The following is a 19,483-nucleotide window of genomic DNA, read 5'->3' on the forward strand; positions in this document are numbered from 1 at the left end:
TCTTCTTGTGATCTGATCTGTGTCTTCCCCCATCTCTGCTTTCTTGCTTGCTGGTTTAATCTGCTTTAAATTTCAAAAGAGATTGATTTAAGACACACCCTACACTAATTCTGTCTCATTAACATAGCAAAGAAAATCCATTCCAAAATGGGATTATTAAAAAAAAAAAATGCTGTTGATTATAACTGCCCCATAGGGTTTCCAGGGGGCACCTGGTGGATTCAAACTGCTGACCTTTTGGTTAGCAACCTAGCGCTTAACCACTATGCAACCAGAGTTTCCAATGGGATTATAACCATAGATATACCTAGTGCCTCCTAGCTGATTCCAAGTCATAGCAACTGTATTCGACAGAGTAGAACTGCCCATAGGATTTCCAAGGACCTTTTTCGTTAGCGACCTGAGCTCTTAACCAGTACACCACCAGGGCTCCAGCTATAGGTCTAGAGGCTTGGATTTCCAACAAGTATTTTGGGGCACTCATTATAACATTGATGTTCTGTGAGCCTGTTTATTTTCAAGAAGAGAACATCACAGCCTAGCTCTTAGTACCATGCAGCTAGCTATCAGTTGGCAGAAGTCAGGGCCTTTTTTTTTTTTTTTTTTTCTTACACCTTTAGGCAGAATGACATCCTTACCAGCTAGAATATTTTATTAAACTTTGCTCTTTTTTTTTTTAATTTTCAACGCATGCAACAATTGCCTTTTCTTTTTAAAACCCCCCATCCTCTCAGTAAGTGCTTAGATGATTATCTCGGGAAATGTGCCCTTCCCCACGCTCACCGCACAATTCCTCTCCCATCTCCCCAGATAGGAGATTTATTATTACATCGCAGTCACAGCCAAGCATTTCTGTATGAGCCTTTGTCACTGCACTCTAAGGCCCTTGAGGAAAAGGGCAGGTTCTTTGCCGCCTCATTATCTCTACCCAGATGACAGGGCTGCTGGATTAATTTTAGGTGCCTGAATAACAAGCAGCCCTCACAGGGAACTAATTCTACTTCTGCCAAGGTTTTCTCATCTGAAAATGAGATTATTCAGGTGGTCCTTAGAGTTGATATGAGAATGAAACAGGTGTGCAAGTGTTTCAAAAAATCGCCCCCTATAGAGATTTTATAGAGATTTTTAAGGCATTATAAATTTCTATATCAACGTAAATGTAAATTCTCACTGGATTCATTAAATCTTTTTTCAAGGAAGTAATTTGGCTTCTTGATGAAGGTGAATATAGTTGCACTGTGTGTGTTTTGCCTTTAGCTGTTCCTCGTACCAGTGATACCCAGTGCAGCTCGGTCCCAGAGCCCAGATATGGAAGGAGAATTGGTTCTGAATTTTCAGCAGGTTCGATTGTGCGGTTTGAATGTAACCCAGGATACCTGCTTCAGGGTTCCACAGCTATCCGCTGTCGGTCTGTGCCCAACGCTCTGGCTCAGTGGAATGACTCCGTCCCGAGCTGTGTAGGTAAGCATGTGTTGTTGAGGTGTGACAGCTTTCACGGGGCTATGAATCAGACTTTAGGGGTGGTTTTAGAGAGTTGCTTTTCAATGTATCAATCCTGTCTACGTCAGTTGATCATGCTTATGACCTATTTGAAGACCAGTTTATTTTATGAAAACTAACTGAATAGCAGCCAAATCCCAAAATAATATATTATATATTTATTTTATTTTATAATATGTATATTATATGATGTTTCATAAAAACAGCTCATCAGATTAACAAGTATAAAACATGTTTTCCTTCTCAATATTTATTAAGTACGCCATCAGCTCTAAAGCCATGAATATACAATATAATTTCATTTGGGGGAAAATCATTATAATGTTGATTTGCGATAATACTTGTGTGATGTCCTTTTAATAAATTTATGCTGATGAGTGAAAAGTAATAGGTCAACGCAGACGGAATAACAATGGCGTTGTTAGTTATAGATTATATGCTTCACCTGTGTAAGAAGCGCTCCTATAATCATGATTAACACTTGAACTCATCTGTGCATTTTAAGCACCTCTTGTCCTCTCTGGACTTGCTCGTAAATCCCATTAATATCACTGGAGTTTCTTGTCTGCATATAGAAGAGAATGCGCTGCAAAAGCACTTTAATCGTAGTAGGTGAATTATTCCAAACAGAATGAGTCTCAGAGGTGCCCTTGTTAGGCATGGTTCCATCTTAGAGAACTTGAAAAGATTTCTATAGATATTTACTCAGGACCTATAATTTAGGATCATAAAACTAGACAATAATCAATAGTGTTGACTTTTTTTTTTTTAAGAACAGATGAAATTTTAACTTGGCTGAAAAATGCCAATTAAGTAGCATAAAAAAAAAAGTATAGTATATGTAAAATTCCCTAAAACTTGGATCACACACCCGAAGAAAACTGAACACCAAATTAATGCTTCCTTCAATGTATGACATTTTTATTAAGTGTGTTTTTTGACTTTTAGTTCCCTGCAGTGGCAATTTCACTCAGCGGAGAGGTACGATCCTGTCCCCTGGTTACCCTGAACCATACGGCAACAACTTAAACTGTATATGGAAAATCATAGTTACAGAGGGGTCAGGAATTCAGGTAAGTTCACACAGTCCAGAGTCTACAAACAAGCAGAGCTTAGGAGGAGTCCGTGTTTCTTTCTTCTTTTTTTATTTCCTTTTTACTTTTTGTATTGGCTATGCTAAATATGAAAACCCTGTTGGTGTAGCGGTTAAGAGCTATGGCTGCTAACCAAAAGGTCAGCAGTTTGCATCCACCAGGTGCTCCTTGGAAACTCTATGAAGTAGTTCTACTCTGTTGTATAGGGTCACTATGAGTCTAAAATCTGTGGCTTTTTTTCTTTTTATTTCTACTAAGTGTTACTAATCATGTTCCTCTATCTGGAGTAAAAATAATAGGTCTTTAGAATAAAAACATCATCAAAGTGCCATTCATGGACAATTTTTAGATGTCCTTTTTATAGTTTATTTTCTTTGGATTTGCTATTTTCGTATACGTATATATGAATGTATATGTCTATCTACCTACCTATCATCTATGTTTTAATTTCTTAAAAAAAAAAAACTCATATGATTAGACACATTTCTTTACACCAAAAATAAACATTAATCTTATTTTTTCATAGGTTCAAGTGATCAGCTTTGCCACGGAACAGAACTGGGACTCTCTTGAGATTTATGATGGTGGTGACATGACTGCACCTAGACTAGGAAGTTTTTCAGGTAAAAAGGGGCCCATTACCTTATCTTTGCTTGTGAATTGGGGTCTGGAAACACTAAAAAAGCAAAAACAACAACAACAAAAGAAAATTCAAGGTAGACATTTTCCTATAAAACTCTTCTATATCAAAATGGTTTCTTGAGTTTGAGAATCCCAGAGTACGACCATCAAACACAGGTGGGAAAAAAGAAAGCTTTGTCCCCTGGGAGCAGAAGGGTCGATCTGAAGGTTAGACAGCCTGACATTCCAGTAGTTAGAAAACTCAAACTGGTGACAAGATGGGGGAACTGGAAGTAGGAATGCGAGGCCGGGTGATGTGGAGATTAGATAACAGTTCTTGATTCCTGAAAACAGACAGCCTAAAGGTAGGCAGGAAACCTTGGTGGTGTAGTGGTTAAGAGCTACAGCTGCTAACCAAAGAAGTCGGCAGTTCAAGTCCAGCAGGTGTTCCTTAGAAACCCTGTGGGGCAGTTCTACTCTGTCCTATAGGGTCACTATGAGCTAGAATCGATTCAACAGCAGTGGGTTTTTTTTTTTTTTTTTTTTTCTTTAAGGTAAGCAATCTGGGAAATTTACCCTCCGCAGTTCAGGGCTGTCATAAAGAGCAGGCTGTTTAGGCCTGAGGTTTGCAACTGTTACACGAGTTTCTGAAAGCCTTAAGCCTTTTCAGTGGATAGGACCCTACTTAGCAGTAACCAGACAAGAAATTGTCCTCAACTGCAGTAGTTTTTTTTTTTTTTTTTATCATTCTTTGTTCCACATCCAGATCTCACAAGTGCATGTGTATAATAATGATTCTTCTTTCAAAATGTCTGGGCGATCATGTAATTTATTCCCTTTCCATTGCTTGTAAACTTTATTCACATTCCTATTACCTTTTCTTTCATCCTGGCATGTTACCCTGCCTCTACTTGTTTGTCACTGCTTTCCTCAATTCTAGATGGCATGTACCTGTCCATCTACCGGAATAGAACAGCCAGCTTCAGTACGGCCACCCTCCTTCTCATCACTGTCATCGCCATCGTACCAGTCACTGACACTCCCTGAGCGATCAGAGCTGCAGGCTACACTGTTCACACATGTGGTCTATTTAATCCTAACAACAGCACTATGACCAAGTTAATTACCTTTGTTTTACTAATGAAGATCAAAGATTTTGACATTTGAGAATTGTACAGGATTGCACAGGTGGGAAGTATGTAGTTGGGAGTTTAATGGTATTTTTTCTAACCCCAGAGCCTCAGGCTTTCTGTCTGAGTTGGGGACTATGTTCAGTTGCAAGTAGCAGGAAATCTAAATAAGGGAGAATTACATGCATACAAGTTTGTTTTTCTCACATAACAAGAGGTCTAGACATAAGGAACTTTTTTTTTAATCTAGAAAATTCTAGCTTTTCTAGAAGCCTCCGCCCCGGTAGATTGCTCCTTACATCTTACTAGCCTGAACTGTGCCACTTGGCCATTGCTACTGCAAAGGAAGACTGTTTTGTTTTGTTTTAACCCGGTACCTTTCTTCTTAAACATCTCCATTCTATTCTTACTTCACAAGTGAGAAAAAGAAAATGGATAGCGGATAGGTCCTTAGCACTGTCTGCCGCAACTTCCATTGTATCACGTACCTCTTTAAAAGCCTTCAGTGATCCTGTCTCTGGTTGTCAGCAAATAGCTACGCCTTTTTACACATCAAGCTTCCCTGCGATAAAATGTCAGTCTATCTTTGTAGTGTTCTCTCTCACGCGCGATATTTGCCTGTCTCCATATACTATTTATTTCTTTGGAACTTTTCTTTCCAATAGTCCTTACAACTCTTTAAGGTTGATCTCAAAATTTTATCTCTACCATGAAGTCTCTCTTATTTCCCCTGACTAAACAGATATCTCTTATAACAGTTCTAAATAGTATGCATTTTTAAAAATACCTACTATATATCAAGTAGGGTCATATATTAAGTAGTTGTGTGTGTATATATATATATATATATATACACAAACTATACTATGTATCAAGTAGGGTCATATATTAAGTAGTTGTGTGTGTGTGTGTATATATATACACACACACTATACTATGTATCAAGTAAAGGGCCAGTGAAAAAGAGAAAGACCCTCAACGAGATGGATTGACACAGTGGCTGCAACACTGGGCTGAAACATAGCAACGATTGTGAGGATGGCACAGGACCAGGCAGTGTTTCGTTCTGTTGTACACAGGGTCACTATGAGTTGGAACCGACTCGATGGCATCTAACAACAATATCAAAAATTATCAAGTATGTGGAGGCCCCAGATGGGGCAAATGGATAACACTCTTGGCTGCCCACCAAAAGTCATCCCAAGGCACCTCCGGAGACAGCCCCGGTGATGTTCTTTTTAAAAAACAGCCACGGAAAACCCTGTGGAGCAGAGTTGTACTCTGACACACATGGGGTCACGATAGGTCAGAGTCTAGTCTAAGGCAACTTTTTTTTTAATATATCATAGTGTTAATTGAACAAATAAAAGATAAAGTCTTTGTTATTAAACACAACAACAACAAAACTTCAAATGCAGATGTAAATGCCAAGCTCAGTCATATCTGCAATGTGGTAAGTAAGCAACACTACAGGTAGGGGCTGAGTTATCACATGGCAAAAAGCAGTATTTTTCTTAGATTTCGGAGAAAAATAACAAGGCTACCTGGAAAAAATTGAAATATCTTAACAAATTACTAATAGAGTAATGGGTCATCATATCTGCAACTTGCTCACAAATGGGTCAGAATAAAACACTTTTACATATATCTGTGTTATACATATTATAGATACAGACACATACATATGGATTATAAATAGAAAGATATAATTATCGTGTAATACACAGAGAGGAATTATGTATTTGGGAGTTTTTTGTTTTGTTCTTTTTTTTTTACTAATGACTTTTTAAATTAAAAATTATTTAAATATTTTAAACGAATTTTTTAAAAAGCTTTATATGGAAAAAGTGATATATCAGCCATAAAATTTGAATATAGTTTAAAATTTGCTCTCACGTTACTTTTTAAAATAGTCTTAAAGGAGATATTAAATGCAATTTTAAAGTTGTTGGGTAAAAGCAAAGAAGAATAAGTAGTTGTTGGAGGTGCGTATTTCAGGAAAGATGATTGACTGATGGAAGTCTTCAATAAATTCAATAATTTGATTTTTCCTTTCAATTTTATACAGCTGTATGTGTGTAGGTCTTTTATGGTCATTTTTAGAAGTAGGCAGGTTATAAATTATAGATGAATAAAATAGAACACAATTCATACCAATTCGTGGCTGATAATCAATATAAAGGGAGTGTAAATATCAGTGTGTTAAAGATAGAATTTGTAGGGTTATAATAAAAATTTTCAGTTTTCTTTGTTATGAGTATTTCTACCTAGGCCACAGTAAAGCAACATGATCAAATGGTTTCTGCCTGTGACAACTTTTTTTTTTTTTTTTATCACTCAGTTGCGTTTTGTATGGTGGGAGTAAGCTTTTTCTTATAGCAAAGTGGAACCCCCTTACAGAGGAGGTGTAGGGCCTGCTTTCTGTCCAGCTGTGGTCTGGTGCCCAGTTACCTCCTGTCCTGCCAGCCGTCCTTAGCTGACTGATACCTGCATGTCTCATCTGTCAGCTCAAGCATCGATATCTAGCATCTTTTATCAAATGATAGTGATTATACTGCATAACAGAAGTAAGAACAGGACTGTCCTTCAAGAATTTACTTGCTGCAATTAGTAACATTTAGAGGGGGGCATGGTAGTTTACAAACCACTTTCATATACACGGAAACCCTGGTGGCGTAGTGGTTAAGTGCTACGGCTGCTAACCAAAGGGTCAGTGGTTCGAATCTGCCAGGGCTTCTTGGAAACTAGGTGGGGCAGTTCTACTCTGTCCTATAGGTTCGCTATGAGTCGGAATCGACTCGTCAGCACTGGGTTTGGTTTGGTTTCATATACGCAACTCATGTATTACTCACATATTCCTCTAAGAAAGTTATTATTATCTTTACTTTTTGGATTATAACATATTAAAAAATAATTAATTGACTTCATCAAGGTGACGGAGCTAATCTGCATTAGAACCAGGACTGAAAAACAGGTTTTGTTATTCCATATCTAGATACCGTCTGGAAACCCTGGTGGTGTAGCGGTTAAGTGCAACGGCTGCTAACCAAAAGTGCAGCAGTTCAAATCCACCAGGCGCTCCTTGGAAATTCTACAGGGCAGTTCTACTCTGTTCTGTAGGATTAGTATGGGTCAGAATTGACTCAACAATGGCAATGGGTTTGGTTTGGTTTTTTTAGAGCCCTTCCACTGTAATACAATCATGGAAAACAGACAAAAAAATTCAACCAACCAATGCAAGTGTATTGAGTATCTGCACGTGCAAATCATTACTCTGGGGACCATGGGCTGTTACAAAATAAAAGTACAAGCCAGAGTCTTATACCTAAAAAGGGTACAATCAAAAGAAATTAACCAAGCGTAAAGCATTATATGAGAAAGAAAAAGTCATATGTCTGAATTCAGAGAAAATACATATCATTATAAGCATAAATGGTCAGAGTGGCTTCTATAGAGGAGGTGGGAGCAAAGTGGATTCTGGAGTCATTAGTAGGGAACCTACAGGTGAAAAGCAAGGAAGGAAAGCGTTTCTTAAATGATGTGTAGTTAATTGACTGGAATAATTCTGTGGAAAAAGTCACAAAATATCCCAAATCACAGATCAAACCAGGTAAAAGTAGTGCAAATACTATGAAGACTTACTTGGGTAAATAAGCTAGATTTATAGTAACATTATTCTTTCTACAAAATCATTGAAAAATGTAAAAATAGCACTATAGTGAAGGGGACAGCAAACATTACATAAACTGACCAAAAATAGGTTAAAATGAGTTTTTCGTGGACATCTCTTTTCTTCCTTGATATTAGAGTCGGTCCTGAGTTGGGCCAACAAGGGGGCAGGAAGAAGTGAAGTCCCGCTTCAGTCTTTGCTTTACTCCTTCTCCCTCCCGAGAATCACTTTTAGGTCTTAGGATTCATAGCCACAACGCGTGACCTGTTTTCTGCTCTGCAGCCAACACCATGCTTCCGGCAAAGGCTGTGGGCAGAGTTGAAGACATTACTCAGGCAGGTTCGTTCTCTTTTTGGAAACGAGCCCAGGCACCGCCAATTTGCAGCATTCTCTCACACATGCTTCATGAGTTATTATGTAGTTTCAAACAATAATCTCTCTGTAGTAGATTCACAGTTTTCCCCCTCACAATTGTTCAACACTAAAGTCCAACACAAAGGAGTTAAATCTGAAAACGTTTTCAAAGTGTTTATCATTCAACACACATTTTTAGTGTTCTGACAGTGAACTATACACTAATGACTCGGGCATGAAAAGACCCTGCCAAGCTGAAGCCAGCCCCCTTTGGCAGCTAGGAAAAATGGGTTGTAACAGAGTCTCTGAATCTCCATCAAGGAATCCATCTTCCAAAAGACTCTTTACGGGTGCACATGCAAACACACATGTATTTTGCCAGTCGGAAGTGGGTGGCTCATATTTTCCCTTCATTTCTTTTTTTTTTTTTTTTTTTATACTGTTCCTCCTTCAACACATTCCAATAACAGTTGGGAACCTGACTGGACAAAAATGTCCAAATTACTAATTAATTCTGTAAGCTCAAATTGAATGAATTTTGTAAACACGATGAAAGATTCTGTATGCTAATCCAAGGTCAAGGAGAAGTCCTGAATGTATTTTCAGAACGGTGGTGGTGTTTAGTTACTGCGGAGTGGATCCTGACTCCTGGCGAAGAGAACCAACAGAAATGTATTTGCGTTTGTGACAGGGTATTTTATTGTGATGTGGTTTGTTTCTCATTCTGCTGATATTTCTCCTCATTCCAAGAACAGAGCCAGGTCTTTTGTTTGCATTTGGCCAAAAAGCAGCTGGTATCCATACCCTGGGGTAAAACCACGTTCTAGCTTTAGTCTTCAAAAGCCAAGGCTCTCTGTCTAAGAAGCTCAGAGGATGACGGTGAAGGCTGGAAGTTGGAGAGAAGGTTAACGAGCTTACCCAGGCATAGGTTTTCTCCAGGAATTTAAGTAATGCTTGCTTTCCTTACAGCATCAGAAGGAGGTGCGAGACCCTCAGGAAGAAGGGGTAGCCCGATACACTTAGAGAGGTCGGATTTTAAATCTAGGGAGCCGACAATGAGCATTTGTTCAAAGGCGTGCAGAGAGCCTTGGAACCACTAGAATTCAAGGAACATGTGAGCTTGCGGTATGAGAATATGTGTAGTAAGGAGCAGAGGATTATGTAATATCCTGGGGCAAGGAAGAAATTCCAGGTAAGGATAGAGGTTAAATTTCCCAAAACTCTGTAGGATGAGCCCTCAGAGCGTATTGAAGTTGATTTACAGTTTAAAGAAAAGACATGCCTTACACCCCATGTTAAAAAAAATCAAATTTATAAATATTATACATTTGTAAAAAAGTAATAATTTGTGTACAGAATGAGGAATACCTAGGGAGAAGGCAAATAAGGATTCTGAAGGATAGTAGATGGCCATTTCATTAGTCCAGGCACGAAATGAAGGTGGTTTGGGCTGGAATGATGACCACAGGGATAAAGGGCCGATGGCTGTTTGAAGCTTTAACAGTTTCACATTTTGTATGGCAAGAATGGTCTGTTGTTCATTGTCCTAAAGTATTTAATGAACTTCAAGTCTTTGAAGCTTTGTCCCAGTCAGGAAAAATTTTGTTTTGTACCAAGCCAGAAAATAATTGGTATGTTTGGAAAGGTAGCTAATAGGTTTATCCTACTGGTAAACACATATTCATTGAATGAGTAAGTGAATGGCTTAATATGGGAAATGAGTGGAGACTGTAAAAAAAAAAAAAAAAAAAAAAAAAACTCTGATTGCTGAATTAAAAAAAAAAGAATCGAATTAGGGAGAGAATAGATTCAATAAACAAGTTAGGAGATTATTGCTGGTGGCTTAGACTGGGGTGGAGGTTGTGAAGATGGAGAGATGGAGTGAGTGAAACCAAGAAGGATTTAAGGGGCAGGCTTGTTAGGGCCTGAAGACTGGTTGTAGGGCACACTGAAGCGATGGGCATGGAGCCCTGGTAGCTTAGTGGTTAAGAGCTAACTACAGGTCAGCAGTTTGAATAGACCAGCCACTCCTTGGAAACCCTATGGGGCAGTTTTGCTCTGTCCTTACAGGGTCTCTATGAGTTGAAAGCGATTCGATGGTAATGTTTTTTGTTTTTTTGTGGGATGATGGAGGAGCCCTAGGGGCACAGTGGTTAAGTGCTAGGCAGCTAACCGAGAGGTCAGCAATTAGAACCCATCAGCATAAAGCCTTGTGTAATAAATGAAAAGTCACGTGTTTGAATTCACAGAAAATATATATCATTATAAACATGGGTGGCCAGGGTGGTTTCTACAGAGGAAATGAGAATTGAAAGGATTCTCCAGTCATTAACAGAAGACCTGTAAGTGAAAAGTGACCTGCTCCCGTAAAGACCATAGCCTAGGAAGCCTATGGGGCAGCTCTCTGTTCTGTAGGGTCACTATGAGCGGAATCAGCGCAGAACAACATGGGGTAACGGAGAGAAAGTTTCTGGTGTGAGATCATGGGTGGATACTGATAGTGCTGCAGGGTGAGATCGGGAACAGGAGGGTGTGACAAGGCTCTGTAGGGGTCGATTATGCGTTTAGTTTTGGGCACACCATGTTTAAAGAGCATTCGGACAACCAAGTGTTGTGAAGAGGCAGCTGGCATCTTTTGCCCGGAGTCATTGCTAAAGCTCCTGGAGGTTATAGGGATCTCCTAAGTGCAGGGTGAAGGCTCCTGGAGGTTATAGGAATCTCCTAAGTGCAGGGTGAAGGCTCCTGGAGGTTATAGGAATCTCCTAAGTGCAGGGTGAAGGCTCCTGGAGGTTATAGGAATCTCCTAAGTGCAGGGTGAAGGCTCCTGGAGGTTATAGGAATCTCCTAAGTGCAGGGTGAGGGCTCCTGGAGGTTATAGGAATCTCCTAAGTGCAGGGTGAGGGCTCCTGGAGGTTATAGGAATCTCCTAAGTGCAGGGTGAGGGCTCCTGGAGGTTATAGGAATCTCCTAAGTGCAGGGTGAAGGCTCCTGGAGGTTATAGGAATCTCCTAAGTGCAGGGTGAAGGCTCCTGGAGGTTATAGGAATCTCCTAAGTGCAGGGTGAAGGCTCCTGGAGGTTATAGGAATCTCCTAAGTGCAGGGTGAAGGCTCCTGGAGGTTATAGGAATCTCCTAAGTGCAGGGTGAGGGCTCCTGGAGGTTATAGGAATCTCCTAAGTGCAGGGTGAGGGCTCCTGGAGGTTATAGGAATCTCCTAAGTGCAGGGTGAGGGCTCCTGGAGGTTATAGGAATCTCCTAAGTGCAGGGTGAAGGCTCCTGGAGGTTATAGGAATCTCCTAAGTGCAGGGTGAAGGCTCCTGGAGGTTATAGGAATCTCCTAAGTGCAGGGTGAAGGCTCCTGGAGGTTATAGGAATCTCCTAAGTGCAGGGTGAAGGCTCCTGGAGGTTATAGGAATCTCCTAAGTGCAGGGTGAGGGCTCCTGGAGGTTATAGGAATCTCCTAAGTGCAGGGTGAGGGCTCCTGGAGGTTATAGGAATCTCCTAAGTGCAGGGTGAGGGCTCCTGGAGGTTATAGGAATCTCCTAAGTGCAGGGTGAAGGCTCCTGGAGGTTATAGGAATCTCCTAAGTGCAGGGTGAAGGCTCCTGGAGGTTATAGGAATCTCCTAAGTGCAGGGTGAAGGCTCCTGGAGGTTATAGGAATCTCCTAAGTGCAGGGTGAAGGCTCCTGGAGGTTATAGGAATCTCCTAAGTGCAGGGTGAGGGCTCCTGGAGGTTATAGGAATCTCCTAAGTGCAGGGTGAGGGCTCCTGGAGGTTATAGGAATCTCCTAAGTGCAGGGTGAGGGCTCCTGGAGGTTATAGGAATCTCCTAAGTGCAGGGTGAAGGCTCCTGGAGGTTATAGGAATCTCCTAAGTGCAGGGTGAAGGCTCCTGGAGGTTATAGGAATCTCCTAAGTGCAGGGTGAAGGCTCCTGGAGGTTATAGGAATCTCCTAAGTGCAGGGTGAAGGCTCCTGGAGGTTATAGGAATCTCCTAAGTGCAGGGTGAGGGCTCCTGGAGGTTATAGGAATCTCCTAAGTGCAGGGTGAGGGCTCCTGGAGGTTATAGGAATCTCCTAAGTGCAGGGTGAGGGCTCCTGGAGGTTATAGGAATCTCCTAAGTGCAGGGTGAAGGCTCCTGGAGGTTATAGGAATCTCCTAAGTGCAGGGTGAAGGCTCCTGGAGGTTATAGGAATCTCCTAAGTGCAGGGTGAAGGCTCCTGGAGGTTATAGGAATCTCCTAAGTGCAGGGTGAAGGCTCCTGGAGGTTATAGGAATCTCCTAAGTGCAGGGTGAAGGCTCCTGGAGGTTATAGGAATCTCCTAAGTGCAGGGTGAAGGCTCCTGGAGGTTATAGGAATCTCCTAAGTGCAGGGTGAAGGCTCCTGGAGGTTATAGGAATCTCCTAAGTGCAGGGTGAGGGCTCCTGGAGGTTATAGGAATCTCCTAAGTGCAGGGTGAGGGCTCCTGGAGGTTATAGGAATCTCCTAAGTGCAGGGTGAGGGCTCCTGGAGGTTATAGGAATCTCCTAAGTGCAGGGTGAAGGCTCCTGGAGGTTATAGGAATCTCCTAAGTGCAGGGTGAAGGCTCCTGGAGGTTATAGGAATCTCCTAAGTGCAGGGTGAAGGCTCCTGGAGGTTATAGGAATCTCCTAAGTGCAGGGTGAAGGCTCCTGGAGGTTATAGGAATCTCCTAAGTGCAGGGTGAAGGCTCCTGGAGGTTATAGGGATCTCCTAAGTGCAGGGTGAAGGCTCCTGGAGGTTATAGGGATCTCCTAAGTGCAGGGTGAAGGCTCCTGGAGGTTATAGGGATCTCCTAAGTGCAGGGTGAAGGCTCCTGGAGGTTATAGGGATCTCCTAAGTGCAGGGTGAAGGCTCCTGGAGGTTATAGGGATCTCCTAAGTGCAGGGTGAAGGCTCCTGGAGGTTATAGGGATCTCCTAAGTGCAGGGTGAAGGCTCCTGGAGGTTATAGGGATCTCCTAAGTGCAGGGTGAAGGCTCCTGGAGGTTATAGGGATCTCCTAAGTGCAGGGTGAAGGCTCCTGGAGGTTATAGGGATCTCCTAAGTGCAGGGTGAAGGCTCCTGGAGGTTATAGGGATCTCCTAAGTGCAGGGTGAAGGCTCCTGGAGGTTATAGGAATCTCCTAAGTGCAGGGTGAAGGCTCCTGGAGGTTATAGGAATCTCCTAAGTGCAGGGTGAAGGCTCCTGGAGGTTATAGGAATCTCCTAAGTGCAGGGTGAAGGCTCCTGGAGGTTATAGGAATCTCCTAAGTGCAGGGTGAAGGCTCCTGGAGGTTATAGGAATCTCCTAAGTGCAGGGTGAAGGCTCCTGGAGGTTATAGGAATCTCCTAAGTGCAGGGTGAAGGCTCCTGGAGGTTATAGGAATCTCCTAAGTGCAGGGTGAAGGCTCCTGGAGGTTATAGGAATCTCCTAAGTGCAGGGTGAAGGCTCCTGGAGGTTATAGGAATCTCCTAAGTGCAGGGTGAAGGCTCCTGGAGGTTATAGGAATCTCCTAAGTGCAGGGTGAAGGCTCCTGGAGGTTATAGGAATCTCCTAAGTGCAGGGTGAAGGCTCCTGGAGGTTATAGGAATCTCCTAAGTGCAGGGTGAAGGCTCCTGGAGGTTATAGGAATCTCCTAAGTGCAGGGTGAAGGCTCCTGGAGGTTATAGGAATCTCCTAAGTGCAGGGTGAAGGCTCCTGGAGGTTATAGGAATCTCCTAAGTGCAGGGTGAAGGCTCCTGGAGGTTATAGGAATCTCCTAAGTGCAGGGTGAAGGCTCCTGGAGGTTATAGGAATCTCCTAAGTGCAGGGTGAAGGCTCCTGGAGGTTATAGGAATCTCCTAAGTGCAGGGTGAAGGCTCCTGGAGGTTATAGGAATCTCCTAAGTGCAGGGTGAAGGCTCCTGGAGGTTATAGGAATCTCCTAAGTGCAGGGTGAAGGCTCCTGGAGGTTATAGGAATCTCCTAAGTGCAGGGTGAAGGCTCCTGGAGGTTATAGGAATCTCCTAAGTGCAGGGTGAAGGCTCCTGGAGGTTATAGGAATCTCCTAAGTGCAGGGTGAAGGCTCCTGGAGGTTATAGGAATCTCCTAAGTGCAGGGTGAAGGCTCCTGGAGGTTATAGGAATCTCCTAAGTGCAGGGTGAAGGCTCCTGGAGGTTATAGGAATCTCCTAAGTGCAGGGTGAAGGCTCCTGGAGGTTATAGGAATCTCCTAAGTGCAGGGTGAAGGCTCCTGGAGGTTATAGGAATCTCCTAAGTGCAGGGTGAAGGCTCCTGGAGGTTATAGGAATCTCCTAAGTGCAGGGTGAAGGCTCCTGGAGGTTATAGGAATCTCCTAAGTGCAGGGTGAAGGCTCCTGGAGGTTATAGGAATCTCCTAAGTGCAGGGTGAAGGCTCCTGGAGGTTATAGGAATCTCCTAAGTGCAGGGTGAAGGCTCCTGGAGGTTATAGGAATCTCCTAAGTGCAGGGTGAAGGCTCCTGGAGGTTATAGGAATCTCCTAAGTGCAGGGTGAAGGCTCCTGGAGGTTATAGGAATCTCCTAAGTGCAGGGTGAAGGCTCCTGGAGGTTATAGGAATCTCCTAAGTGCAGGGTGAAGGCTCCTGGAGGTTATAGGAATCTCCTAAGTGCAGGGTGAAGGCTCCTGGAGGTTATAGGAATCTCCTAAGTGCAGGGTGAAGGCTCCTGGAGGTTATAGGAATCTCCTAAGTGCAGGGTGAAGGCTCCTGGAGGTTATAGGAATCTCCTAAGTGCAGGGTGAAGGCTCCTGGAGGTTATAGGAATCTCCTAAGTGCAGGGTGAAGGCTCCTGGAGGTTATAGGAATCTCCTAAGTGCAGGGTGAAGGCTCCTGGAGGTTATAGGAATCTCCTAAGTGCAGGGTGAAGGCTCCTGGAGGTTATAGGAATCTCCTAAGTGCAGGGTGAAGGCTCCTGGAGGTTATAGGAATCTCCTAAGTGCAGGGTGAAGGCTCCTGGAGGTTATAGGAATCTCCTAAGTGCAGGGTGAAGGCTCCTGGAGGTTATAGGAATCTCCTAAGTGCAGGGTGAAGGCTCCTGGAGGTTATAGGAATCTCCTAAGTGCAGGGTGAAGGCTCCTGGAGGTTATAGGAATCTCCTAAGTGCAGGGTGAAGGCTCCTGGAGGTTATAGGAATCTCCTAAGTGCAGGGTGAAGGCTCCTGGAGGTTATAGGAATCTCCTAAGTGCAGGGTGAAGGCTCCTGGAGGTTATAGGAATCTCCTAAGTGCAGGGTGAAGGCTCCTGGAGGTTATAGGAATCTCCTAAGTGCAGGGTGAAGGCTCCTGGAGGTTATAGGAATCTCCTAAGTGCAGGGTGAAGGCTCCTGGAGGTTATAGGAATCTCCTAAGTGCAGGGTGAAGGCTCCTGGAGGTTATAGGAATCTCCTAAGTGCAGGGTGAAGGCTCCTGGAGGTTATAGGAATCTCCTAAGTGCAGGGTGAAGGCTCCTGGAGGTTATAGGAATCTCCTAAGTGCAGGGTGAAGGCTCCTGGAGGTTATAGGAATCTCCTAAGTGCAGGGTGAAGGCTCCTGGAGGTTATAGGAATCTCCTAAGTGCAGGGTGAAGGCTCCTGGAGGTTATAGGAATCTCCTAAGTGCAGGGTGAAGGCTCCTGGAGGTTATAGGAATCTCCTAAGTGCAGGGTGAAGGCTCCTGGAGGTTATTGGAATCTCCTAAGTGCAGGGTGAAGGATGAGGATCTTATCTTTTCAATAACGCTCATGTGTTTGAATAATGATCAATTTATGTCCTTGTTTTATTAAAAGATTCTTTCTTTGTACAATGTACTTACCTTCAAGACAATTTGCTGTAATAATCTGCCCACACTTCAGTCAGTTTTACACAATGACTATATCCTTGGCATCTAGTATGTGTATAATTCTTATTTAGGGAATAATTTTAATATTTTAGAGTATCAAGAAAGGAGCCCTGGGTGGTTAAAGCACTCGGCTGCTAACCAAAATTCAGCAGTTCGAAACCACCAGCCGCTCCGTGGAGAAAGACGTGGGAGTCTGCTTCAGTAAAGATTTGCAGTCTTGGAAACCCTCTGGGGCAGTTCTACTCTGTCCTTTAGGGTTGCTGTGGGTCAGAATAGACTCAGCGGCAGTGGGCTTGTTTGGGTTAGAGTATCAAGGGTAGTTGTAGTCTCAAGCGTAGTAACTTTAGGGAAAAAAAGATTTAAACTTATTATTTCCTTTATTACAACATATTCTACCAAAATATTTTAAACTTCTAATTCACGATAATTTTTCTTCAGCAGAATCCAGTATCATAGCTTTTTTGTCCCCCTTCCCCTTTTCCTTGGGAACTATATTTCTTTTTATGATTTGTTAGTTGCTGTAGCACGGGTGGGAACCCTAGCGGCATAGTGGTTAAGTGCTACAGCTGCTAACCAAAAGGTTGGCAGTTCGAATCCGCCAGGCGCTTCTTGGAAACTCTACGGGGCAGTTCTACTCTGTCCTATAGGATTGCTATGAGTCGGAACCAACTCGATGGTAGTGGGTTTGGTTTTGTTTGGTTTATAGCACAGGTGGGGAGCCCTGGTGGTATAGTGAGTGGTTAACAGCTCAGCTGCTAACCAAAAGTTCGGCAGCTTGAATCCACCAGTTGCTTCTTGGAATTGCTGTGGGACATTGCTAGTCTGTCCTGTAGAGTTGCCACGAGTTGGAATTGACTCCACGGCAATGGGTTTGGTTTTCTTTTTTTTTTTTTTGGTTTTTATACCACAGGCTAGAACATTTTAAATGAAGGAAACATTATATAAAAATAAACCTACATTTTCCTTTTCACACATTTTTAGTTGAAATCATTTGCAAATCTCAGTGGAACATTATTCAGTCTGAGTCACACAGGAATAGAAAAAGGGATACAGAATGAAAAGAAACATTTTATGAAACGTACATTGGATTGTCATCTACCCAGCCTGACTGCTCCTCTGCCCCGTAAGGCTTGGGTGTCCTGTTTTTATTCAAATCAGGTTAAAAAAAAAAAAAGGACATTACATTCCTAAAAGAAAGTAATGTGAACATCAAATATATGCTTAAAATATAAGATTTTGTGTGTTCATGTACATACGAAATAAAGCTGTCACAATCTCCTGCTTGAAGAACATAGCAAAGGTGATGAGTGACATTTTATTGTACCTAGAACAATGAACAATAAAAAAAAATGCTGTTGAGTTGATATTGACTTATGGAACTCCACGTGTGCAGAGTAAGACTGCACTCAGTAGGGTTTTCAAGGCTGTGGCCTTTCAGAAGCAGATTGCCAGGTCTTTCTTCCAAGGTGCATCTGGCTGGGCTCGAACCACCAATCTTTCAGTTAGTAGTTGAGTGCTTAACCATATGCGCTACTCAGGGACTCCCTAGACAAAAGAAATGGTCAGTAATGTAATGATCAAAGCCAATACTAAGATTCAGTACACGTCCATCAAATTACAGAGCTTTGTAAAAAATATCCTCATATAGCTTACATTTAGAAAAGTGAGTTCACTTGTAGTGTTAAAGTTTAATCTGCATTATTTCTTACAGGTACCACCGTGCCAGCATTACTGAACAGCACTTCCAACCAACTCTACTTACATTTTCAATCTGATATTAGTGTGGCAGCTGCTGGCTTTCACCTGGAATACAAAAGTAAGTCAGTTATTCTGCATTCGGCTTTGTTACATTTAGTAATTTTCTTAAAGGAAAAATAAATCCATGTTCTTAGGCAATAAAATATTATTGTCCTAAAGCCATGTTTAAGACTTGTATGGAATTGTCTCACAAAACCTATCTCTATGAAATATATATTATAAAAGACAAATTAATAGTAAACTGTACAAGTTAATATTAGAAATAATTGGATAAAACAATGCTATAATTTCAAGTTGCTTGTGTTAAAAAACACAAAAAATGAATATTGCTAGTTTTCTTGTGAGTGATAACAAATATTTTTATTAGCATCCAAAAAAACATAGAAAACCATAATTTCCAAATAGATTATGATTATAAGCTCAAAGCAATTTCTAGTCTCAAAAGCTATAAAAATCAGGACTAGGAAAGAGCAGTAACTTCAGTGCCCGCACTTGTGTGTAACTCATTTTAATTGGAAGTATACATTGCAGAAGAGACTCTAACCTTTTAGAAATGGATGTGAGACTGAGCTAAGAGTCTGATAAATGGGATAACAAAGGTCAAATTCACAAATCTTTTTGGCGCTTGATTATGCAGGTAAACCTTGTAAAAGTGAAATAAGAATTTCCAATGAGAGTGAGGTTTGTTTAAGGACATGTTTTCAAGCACTAAAAAAATGCCTGATGTTGATATTCATCTCCTTTAATAACCAGTTGCAAATAAGCAAATACATGGATAAGCTTTAATAAGTGATCTTTTGAACTGAGATAAACAGTGTGCTAGAATGTAAATGCATATTTTTTAAAGGCTAATTTCCAGCTGATGATGAATATTCTGAACCAGCCACAAACCACAGGGCCGTTTCACATTCTGGTTAAATTTCGCTACTTATTACAGGCATTTGTATGCAAGTTTATGCCAATTTATTTGAATAGGACTACATTAGTGACAGTCTAAAATGATTCTGTGGATGGTATTTATGTAGGATGTGTCTGGAAAAAGCTGCCACTTTGATACATTTTGTGAACATCCATAGATAGGAAGCTATAAACTTCATTTATGATAACTAAAATGATAGTGCTAATAAATTCACTCATTTTTTTAGCAGTGTCAGAGTTGATGAACAGCCTTTTCTCTTCCTCTGAGTTATCTTGTAACTTCAAGCTTTCATTCATATCTTATTGAAAGGTGATAGTAAAACAGTTTATTAGCAGTCTTTGGTGTGCACACATGGACTTCAGCTCCAAGAATATAATTATATACATTCAACTTTACTCCCAGTCTATATAATGAATTAACCTCCTGCCCCTCTACCCTACAGGACCCTATAGGACACAGTAGAACTGCCTCACAGGGTTTCCAAGGGGCAGCTGGTAGATTTGAACTGCCGACCTTTTGGTTAGCAGCAAGTCTTAACCACCGCACCACCAGGGCTCCAATTAATTAAACAAGCAATACTAACATATTCCTCATTGAAATGAATCTCATT

The 19,483-nt window shown here is 41.8% G+C and overlaps 1 protein-coding gene across 1 annotated transcript in view; it reads left to right on the forward strand.

The window, feature by feature from the left end:
• Positions 1 to 19,483, forward strand: part of CSMD1 (CUB and Sushi multiple domains 1) — a 2,087,969-nt gene that overhangs the window by 1,817,902 nt on the left and 250,584 nt on the right. Inside the window, exons 34-37 of the mRNA XM_049902971.1 lie at positions 1,258 to 1,461; positions 2,449 to 2,573; positions 3,121 to 3,217; positions 17,908 to 18,012. Coding sequence (XP_049758928.1) covers positions 1,258 to 1,461; positions 2,449 to 2,573; positions 3,121 to 3,217; positions 17,908 to 18,012 — 531 coding nt within the window. The remainder of the gene's footprint in view (positions 1 to 1,257; positions 1,462 to 2,448; positions 2,574 to 3,120; positions 3,218 to 17,907; positions 18,013 to 19,483) is intronic.

Source organism: Elephas maximus, chromosome 12 (genome assembly GCF_024166365.1).
Source record: "Elephas maximus indicus isolate mEleMax1 chromosome 12, mEleMax1 primary haplotype, whole genome shotgun sequence".
NCBI classification, from domain to species: Eukaryota; Metazoa; Chordata; class Mammalia; order Proboscidea; family Elephantidae; genus Elephas; species Elephas maximus.